The sequence below is a fragment of the Aedes aegypti genome, chromosome 2, assembly GCF_002204515.2.
Source record: "Aedes aegypti strain LVP_AGWG chromosome 2, AaegL5.0 Primary Assembly, whole genome shotgun sequence".
NCBI classification, from domain to species: Eukaryota; Metazoa; Arthropoda; class Insecta; order Diptera; family Culicidae; genus Aedes; species Aedes aegypti.
The window spans coordinates 103971011-103981283 of NC_035108.1; the positions used below are offsets into that span (position 1 = coordinate 103971011).

Here is a 10273-nt window from a genome sequence, read left to right on the forward strand (position 1 = left end):
AATGAGAATATGTCGTTTATACATAATATATAAAAGATCTACCATTCTGCCGGTAATAATAACAGTTTAATTGGGAATTATTATGTTTTTTTGAGAAAATATATTTTACCACGTTTTGCTACCATAAACCGAGATAAGACATTTTCATAAGTCGAGCTGAAAGTATGTGCGTTACTTTCGTCAATACGTTACGTTATGTTATCATCTGCATGTTTGCTTACGTCGTAATGTTCCGTCAATTTGCAAACGAAAACATTACTTACGCCACACTTAAATTAAACAAAGAATCTCAATGTTTATAAACAGTATACTATAAAGATAAACAACGGGTTGTTTTTGTATGTTTTGAAATAGCCAAGTTAGTTTTGTTAGTTTGCAGCTGAGTCTGCAGTTAGTTTTGATTGAATTGGAACCAAATCTTCTGTGAGGTAAGTGTACATTACTTTCTAGGATATACTACATACTTATATCAATCGTCCCAAACCAGATATGCCTACTTCCTGGTTGCCGTCTCGCTCAAGGGAGCATCCCCGTCGGCGATCCTGGTCAAAATCTCGCGATAGGGATAAACACTCGAGCTGCAGTGATAAGGATCACCACCACCGAAAAATCGACCAGCAGCTGAGACTACCGAGGGTATTGCCGCTCCAATGAACACGATCGCCATCGACGGGAACGGCAACGGAAACGTTCCAGCTCAAAGGATAAGTGCTCTCTTTTTTGTACGGATTTGTTTTACACGGCCGTGTCGCTTCTGTCGACGAAGGAACCGGCGACAAATCAGACCTGGGGAACATCGTCATGGATTTGGCCGCCCAAAACATTTAGGTTCCCAATGTGCAGAAGAGGAACGAGTAGAGGAACTTTTTTTATTTATTTAAGTTGAACGCATGACGCTGTGGATCCGGAAGCTAAGGTATGGTACACAAATTATTTCACGCTCAATTTCAACATTTTTTGCCACACCTGCCAGAAGAGGGTCTTCGCTACACTTTTTGTATGAGACTACCGAAAATTTTGTAAGGTTATTCACGCTTACCTCCTCCCATTAAAACGTGACATAATATCTATAATATATAATATCTGAGCATAAACGGCTTTGAATAGAACTTGACTCGTAAATTCTGATTGAATAACCCCAATTCCACTTCTGATTTGTTCAACCCTTAGTTGCACAATGTGGTTTTAATCAAACACAACAACTGGCATCAAAACGACGAATGTCGATTTGTTTCAATGTTTATATTTTTACTACTTTCGCTGTTTTCGTTCTAGCGTATCTATGCTTTCAGTTGTTTCGATGGATTCGTCGATTTGTTACCAACATGGTGTAACCGATTTTTTTTTCGAAAGGGATGGTAGTAATGTTTCGTCATTGTGTAAAAATAATTCCAAAATTTTCTATGGACGGTATACATTAAAATTCTCAATTTGGCATGTTTTTTGCTACTTTTGCAATCGTTTGTAACAAAAAACCCATTTTCCTACATTTTGCGACTTACGTCCATTTGAAATAGTATTCGAGAAATCGTTTTGTTGCCTTCTGCGCGATTATTCCTGATTGTCCAAGGCATGATCGCGCAGAAGACGCCAAAACGATCTGAAGTAACTGCGACGATCTACAGGCGTTTTTTAAGATCGCCGGCGCGAGAATTTTTCGCGCCACGCATAATACTATGTTGGTGGTTTAAATTAAATACATCGCACCACTTGATTTCTCGCGTAACAATTCTAAAGGGCCAATGATCAAATTGTAAACAAATCGCGTTTTGATACCATTCGATAGCATCTCCCAACACCCACAAACTATGCAAACATTGTCAACATAATCATAAAACTTACCGTTATAAACTCGGTTTTCAAAACGGCCAATAACCGGTTTTTTCCAAACCATTCATTGGCCCTCGCTCGAAAAGGCCAATGATTGGTTCTCGCTCCATCAAGAGGGCCTACAATCGGAAAATTTCGCATACTGTCATTGGCCTTAGCATGGTGAGAGACCAATGACTCTCTCTTGCTCATTCATTGAAAACCGAAAAGGCCTAGCCTTGGGCCAAACACGCTAATAAAATTATATTTTGGCCAATAAAAAAGACCCATGCCTTGATGAAAATCGGAAATGGGCCAAGCATTTAAACTCATCATTTTTTCCACATTTTTGTCAGTTTTTAGAATAAAATCGATTATTAGCGGGTAGTAATAATAAATGGTCACTCAACTAGCAAGAAATCACATTGATTGATTTGAATACTGAAAAATAGGAATTAAAAATGTGGTGAATAATATTCAAATCGAATTTTCTCAGAGTCAACGATCTGAGGATTGGCCCTTTTGAATTGTTACGCGAGATTTGTGCAGACTACGTTACACCGCAGACAGACGTTCAAGTTAGACTCAGCCACTTGTGTAAAAACAAAGCCGCCACAAATCACCAAGTGGCAATCAGCTAACAGATGGCATTAGTGGCGTATGCGTCCCGCCACTACCCCGATCACATTTCATTGACAGCATGAAACACTACCGCTCCCAATGTGATGGATTTTTTAAAAATAATGTGCCGGGCACAGTGAGCCGAGTTTCCCACCCCCTCATACCAGAAGTATTTCCGGAAAAAAATCTAGAGTTATTTTCGGAGGAATTCTCGAAGAATTTCTAGTAGAGTCGTACATTTTTTGATAAAATCCTCTTTAAATATCCAAATGAATTGCATCAGGATTTTTGGTAAAATCTTCCATAGTATTTCAAAAACAATTTTCAAGAATTTCAAAGAATTTAATTTCCTGGATTTCAAAAGTAATCCTTAAGGAGATACACGCAAAATCACATACAGAGTTCTGCAAAAAAAATCCAAAAAGAATCCAGAAGAATCGCAATGGGATATCCGAAAGAATCTCAGAAGTAATACCGGAATGGTAACGTTATTTTTGGATGAATCCAAAAGCGATATCTGGAAGAAAATTCAGAAATAATCTCAAGATTTTCAGAACAATCCCAGAGAAGATTTGAAGGATTCATGAGTGATTTAGGAAGAATCCCGGGAGACGCTCCCAAAGAATTCTAGAGTAATTTCTGGAACAATTTTTTTTCATATGATTTATATATAAAAATACTTTGATTCAAATATATTTCTTGTGTAGCATTAAGTTTCACTGCAGACACAGCTCGTAACATCAATAATAAATTTAATTTATAAATCTTTCAAGCACATGAAATACCATTCTCATGAGTTTTTGAGGATCATATGGTCGGTGTTTAGACAGACCAGACTAGATGAATTTTGGAGCTCTAAGGATACGTAAAGAACTCCATCAATTTTAAATCTTCCATGTTGTTTTGATACAAATGTATCATCAAATAGATAAGTTCCATTATTACAGTAAATATCTATAATATTTTGATGTTTCACATGTTTGGGGTACCTTTTTCATACTTGATTAAAAAAAACACTTGGTTCAGTCTGTCTGAACACCGACCATATCTATGTTTGCTATTTGATATTTCAATACTTGAATTGTGCTGTATCAATATTTACAGGTAATTATAATAAATAAGTATGTATAGAACAATAACAATTTTAATTTATCCCCATAATAGGGCGATATTCAAAACTGAAAAGGCAATAGATGGCTCTTTTTCAGTGGTAGTAAAAACGAAATCCTGAAGCAAAGAAAGCACCACGGAAGATGAACCAAACACAAAAAGTTATGTATTCACTTTGCACTTGATTTCTAATCACTACTTTTTTGATCCAGTTTCCGAATTGCAAGTAATTTACGTTTTTCATTATTTTCCATACGTTTTGACAGTTCTCCGACTACCATTCTTCCATGCGCTTGTGTTGAAAATTTGAGAACTTTGAGAATCCAGCGTAGCGCGATCAGTGAGAGGGATACAAACAACAGTGTCGTCGCACGGCGGCCAGTGGAAGAAACTGAATGTTCGAAAGGTTGTTGCCTGTACTTTTTGCCGCTGGCGCCAACTGTTAGCGTTTAAGAACGAAATAAACAGTCGTTACCCTATTGAACGACAATATTAATTAGAATGAGCCTCCACCACATCATCCCTCTCAGGAGAATTTTGATTCCCAATATTTTTTTTTTGCGGTGGTTCAGAATTGAAAATATCAAAAGTCTATTGTAATCACATCCTTTTTGTTCAATTGCATGTGGCGTTATTCGATATTTAAAATAAGATTCGTTAAGCCGAATATGTTGATCCTTCCACAAGAACCAACAACGAGCATTGCTTATGTTAAGAGATTTTATCGTAATGCACAACCAGCCTAAAAGTTCTTCCCCTTTTGTTTATGTACTAATTATAATTTCAAATTATTTTACTTAAATTAGTTGTGTTGTCTACTACTGGGAGGGAGGCACCGATACTACACACGAAATATAGAACGATGTTTGTTTGAACTGCAAGATAACTCCAGCTTGCCAACAACAATCAAGGCAGGCTTGGGGAAAATCGCTAGTTTTCTTTTGTTGTGTACTTTCGATTTTTCCTGACAAACATGGAAAAAGGGCCACAGTTTTCTATACACTAAATATTCATTTTTATTGGAAAACGTAAAACGATGCGTTTTTCAATGCTTTATATTCAATCCGATTGAAAGGTGCTCACGTGACATTACTTGCATTGTGTGCATGAATTGATTTTCATTCGATTTTTGTCACTTTTGATGAAATGCGAAAATGTGTTTTAATCAGTTACGCGCTTTTTCCATGTTAGTCCAATGTTTGAGATCTGGGCTCACAGTGACAGTTCGTGACAGCGGAATCCCGGCTCACTATGACGTACAGAAATTTTGTATTGGTTTCTCCCTCCCAGGTCTACTATTGTACACGGCAACATGTTTCAAAATAAGTGGAGCTGCTTTTAAAACAAACTTTAACATCGATCAACCAAACCATAGAATATCCAATAGCGGAAAAATATTAATAATAATAATCGATCATTGCAAATCGAGCCGAACTGGCGCTCTTTCCGTGCGCACGCGCTTTCTGCAGAGCTGTCAAACAGACTTTTGTGCCTTCCTTCTTTCGCTCTCCTTCAACTCAACAACTCAGCACGATCCACCTCGGGGTGGATTGGTGAGCTGTCTGGTTGTTGCAGATGAACACTTATCGTGTAGCGCGACATCATCATTGACACTAATCTTGCAACTCATCAGACGATAGGTGTAATTAACAACTGCCCTCAGGGCTTTTAGTTTTAACACTGGGGTTGTTCCTATCTGACATGTCGGAAGGGACACGGAAAACAAAATATACCCAAAATTTGAGTTAAAGCCAAGGGGTGTGACAAAATCCAACAAAAACACAAAAAAATGTTTTTTGGGCTTACACAACAAAAAAATACAGCCGGGATTCGCTGGTTGAAACACGACTGCCTTCCATCTAACGAATCCGACCCGTTAGTTGGAACGACTGACAGCTGGTGAAAATGCTCCAGACTAACGCATCTGGAGCGCAAATCGTCACCAAACGCACATATACATACACATTTGTTCTATATATGGAGACTTCAATGCGCGGGTAGTCAGACGTCAAAGTCAGTTTGACATTTTCTCTTGACATTCGAGTGCTTTTTAGTTGGCATTTTTTCCAACCAGCGAACATCCAACCATCGAGTCATTCCATGTAGCGGACCCCCAACGAGCGAATCCCCACTGTATTAAAAATTGAGGTATCATGTGTTGTTAGCCTAAACTTAAGGGTTTGGTACTGAAATTGGGACAGGGTTTTAGGACCCTATTGCAGACTCAATTTACGTTTTTTTTGTCGGTTCACTAAAAATATGAGTATCCAGATAATTAAATTGTAAAATGAATTACTAAATAAATCCTTTTTGTAGCTTGAAGCTTACCATCACCAAATTTCGAGTTTGCTCTCAGGACTTAGTGCAACCTAACCCCAACACAAGGAATAACTTTTAATAACGTACCACTGAAGTCAGTTTTTTAAGGGACTATGATGATTTGAGTAAAGAATTGATCAAGTTGGAGCATTATTTTTCTTTTCACGTATTCATTTGTTTCATTATTTCTTATTTATTGAATTCAATTCAAATATTTGATCACAGACAAACAGACGTAACACTGACGAAATTTCCATCGACCACTCATTTAACGATCATTTCAAATTCGTTATGTTACAAATCTCACAATCAGAGGCGCGCGCATCGTTTTTATTTGCGTTTGACGTTTCACACTACCGCCATCTGCCGGTCTTGTTGCACGAAACACCTTTTCGTGTAACATGCTCACCAGATGATGATGGTGTAAAATGGGCGATGGATTTTTAAGAAATTTGTTCTAAGTGTTACGTCTGTTTGTCTGTGTTTGATTCTTAAGTGTTATATTACATAACAGTATAGAATAGGGTAAAAATACAATAAAGCACCGTAATCCAATAATTATGCATACGTTATTTTTTTCCCTTAGAAACATATGGTTCAAATGTATCAACACTATTTGGCTAACATTAATTTTGCCGGAAAATAGACAGTATGTCTACCTTTTGGAAAACTGTTGATGAGAAATTTTGTTAGAGAAAATCGACGTTTTCAAATGGTTACATAACTTAACCGCCTATAGAGCTTAGTGACATTTGAACACACGTAGACTAGCATACGCTCGTCATACACAGTTTGTTTTTGTTTTCCTCAAAGAAACTTGCACACGCTTTCCAGACTCCTCAAAATGCATATGGAAATATTACCCAATTTGAAGAAATTACACCCGGAATCTGGGTGTTTTTCGAGACAGAGTGCTTATGGATCGATGCACGAGTTCACTAATTTGACGTTTGAGCGGTGCCGAATTCACTTGTTGCCATGGTCACGTAAATAACACGGCACCGCTCAAACGTCAAATAGTGAACTCGTGCATTGATCCATTGTTTTCTTCTAAGGTTCACAACCACATCTACACTAAGGCACCCATACCATTGGGCGTGATAACCACTATTCCCCACATTGTGATTTTTCTATTTACCGTTTGTCGAATTGTTAAAAACGTTTCGGGTATGGTGGATATATTGTTATTTTTCATTGTAACCAAAACCATTCAGATATTGTTCCAAATGGTTGTGGACCTTTCGGGAAACTGTACTGATATAGTACTTGTTGATGCGGGGAACAAGGTTCTGCGCTACTCGGCAACAACAAGCAATCACGAAGCTGCACCTTGACCCAGCTGACTTTTACTTTTCTCGGGCGGAGAAGTTTTTCCTTACATATTTATTCATCTTGCTCACATGTGAAACCATTCTACACTTTTTCGGCCAAACTTGTCCGAACCCTCTCTTGATGATCATCAGCTGATTTTGACAGAAGTGGACGTCATCAATGACAAAAAGCCAAACAAAATAACAATTTCGCGTAGTGTAACTATTCAGTATTTGCAGTAATTTAATAATTTTACACTAAATAAACTTTTAAAACGTTTAATATACAACATCAAAACATGAGCGAGAAATCCAGCAATCCATACGATATGGATAGTTCCAGTTTCGATTCGGATCGCTACTTGCAGAAGCTGTTGAAGGTTTGTTTACCATTTTCCTCTTCGGTGAATCGGAACGAAAATCCACTAATGTTCTTCCTCTAAATTTTGAAGGAATGCTCCCTCAAGCAAATAATGGACACCGAGGCGGCCATCGTCCGCCAGACGCAAACCCTGCATAGCGACATGCAAACCCTGGTGTACGAAAACTACAACAAGTTCATCTCGGCCACGGACACGATCCGGAAGATGAAAACCGACTTCAAGAGCATGGAAACGGAAATGAATCTGCTGGTGTCGAACATGGCCTCGATAACGGAGTGCAGCGAGAAGATTACGGACACGCTGCAGGAGACTCGGACCCAGTTGACGAGGCTCTCGGGGAAGCACCAGCTGCTGAAGAAGTTGCAATTCCTGTCGTCGCTTCCGGCCAAGTTGAAGACGTTGATCGAAGAGGGGAACTACCAGCAGGCGGTTCAGGAGTATTCCCATGCCCAGAAGGTGCTGCAGCAGTACGGCAATCAGCCGTCGTTTCAGGGCATTCAGGAGGATTGCGTGAAGATCTTGGACGATTTGAAGCGCTTGCTGAAGCAGGAGTTCCAGAAGACCGGAAAGACGGCCCAATCGCTGACGGAGATCGGGGAACTGCTGCTGCAGCTGGATGAAAAGCCGTCTGCGCTGGCCAAGGAGATGTTGGAGTGCGCTACGAAGAGACTGCACGAGCAGCTGGTTATGCTGCAGGATCAGACCGATCGGGATATGATCGAGTTTATCGATTTGGGGATCGAGGGATTCTTGAATGATTTGACGTTGGTGATCAGCTCTTATAATGATATGTTCCTTGTGAAGCATATCGAACAGGAAGTTGATGATTTCGAAATTATCGCCCGGATGGATTTGAATGAGTTTGTCAATCGGAACATCGATGAGTATTTGGCTTTGGTGCAGGACCGAGCGGAAGTTGAGATTGGTCACGGAGATTCGCAGATCATTTTGAGAGGGCTGGATCGATTGCACCGAAGATTGACGGCAATGAAGTCGTTATGCAAGGCGTTGGATATGAACAAATCGGGAATCGATATCATTATCAACGCTGCTTACTATTTGTGCAAGTCCCACATGAAGTCACTGAAGGATCACTTCTCGGACAATCTCAGTTCGATTCGGTTGGCTTTGGTCTCCGCCAAGTCGGACACTTCATCATCGTCGTCGAATTCTACCCATTCCGGTCTCAAAGAGCTAATCACGAATCTGTACGTTTCGACCATGGAGAAAGTGAAAGGGCTCCTTCAAGATTTGCTCATTTTCCTCCAATCGGATTGGTCTTTCAATCTGAAAACTGATCCCAAGGGAGCTGCATGCATCGAAAGCATCCGAGAGAACCTCCTGGTAGGATTTTTGCGACACATTTCCAGCACCATGAACGCCTTTGGAAGCCTCAACTCCTCCAGCCCACCGACCCTGCTATTGATTCTGTCCAAGATGTGCCTGGAGATGGACAAAAGCGGAGTTCATGTCCTAATCTCACTGGTGGACGAACTCTACGATATCGACTCGGAAAACAGCACCACTTTGGTGCACGAAACGGAGCTCTGCTCGGAAATGCGTGACTCGGCTCAGCATCTCCTGGATTCGTACGTTCGCCTCCAAGGGCTGAATCTGTCGCAGATGCTTCGTAAAAGTGTCGAAACGCGAGACTGGCTCAACTGCTTGGAACCCCGTTCGGTTCGAGCGGTCATGAAGCGCGTCGTGGAAGAACTGGCCGCCATTGACCTTGTGCTCGGCGAACTGTACGACACCAGCGAGTTGCGCACGGCAGCCAGCAGCGATTCCAGCCGGAAAACCCATTTCAGTTTGACCGCATCGAAACAGTCCCAGTATCGGTCCACGTGGTCCACCTACACGCCTTCGCAGATGGACAGCAGCTTCGTGTCCAACATCCATCGACTGTTCTCGGAGAAGATCGAAATCTTCAGTTCGGTCGAGTTCTCCAAGGTTTCGATCATAACCGGAATCATAAAGATCTGCCTGAAGACGCTTCTGGAGTGCGTTCGGCTGAGGACATTCAGCAAGTATGGGTTGCAGCAAATTCAGGTGGACGCACATTATCTGCAGATGAATCTGTGGAGGTTTGTGACGGATGAGAAGTAAGTTTGAGTATTAAATCGATGGCTCAAGATTAGTATCGATGACATCTTCACATTTTCAGTTTGATTCACGTTCTGCTGGATGAAATACTTGGATCTGCGGTTCTGCGATGCCTGGAGCCGATCCTCATGGAGCCAAATGCCGTTGAAATCATCTGTGAAAGGAACTAGAAGGGTAAGTTGATGTTGAAACATTCCAATTTTAATCGTACTTATTTATGTATTGTAGAAACTATATTGTGTTAATCGACAAAAATTTTGCGTAGCAACTATGGAAATTAAAGTTCATTTTTTGGAGAACTGAAAAGAAATTCCTTGGAATAGAAGAACTTTTCTCAACTTTGTGCTGAGATTCGCAACTATGAATCAAAGACATATTGGGAAGAATCTCAGAATAATTGCAGCACAAAATTCTAGTGGAATTACACAATGAGCTGTTAGCGACGTTCTAATATAGAAACTATAAAAGTTTCAGATGATTCCCTTGTAGATATATCTGGAAGAAATTTTATAGAAATCACCTGGTCTAGTAACTGGACACTGTACGAGTAGACATCATTTGAAGAATGTTGTCGCGGTTCAGAATGATATCTGTCGTTTCTGTGACATGGAACGTAAA

At 40.2% G+C, this 10273-nt stretch overlaps 1 protein-coding gene across 1 annotated transcript; it reads left to right on the plus strand.

Annotated features, from left to right (window-relative positions):
* Nucleotides 1–7329: 7329 nt before the first annotated feature.
* On the plus strand, nucleotides 7330–9932 carry LOC5577050 (vacuolar protein sorting-associated protein 51 homolog). The gene is made up of 3 exons (XM_001663097.2): nucleotides 7330–7549; nucleotides 7622–9654; nucleotides 9717–9932. The coding sequence occupies exons 1-3, from the start codon at nucleotides 7469–7471 to the stop codon at nucleotides 9823–9825; spliced, it is 2223 nt and encodes a 740-aa protein (XP_001663147.2). The 5' UTR covers nucleotides 7330–7468; the 3' UTR covers nucleotides 9826–9932.
* The last annotated feature ends 341 nt before the right edge of the window (nucleotides 9933–10273 follow it).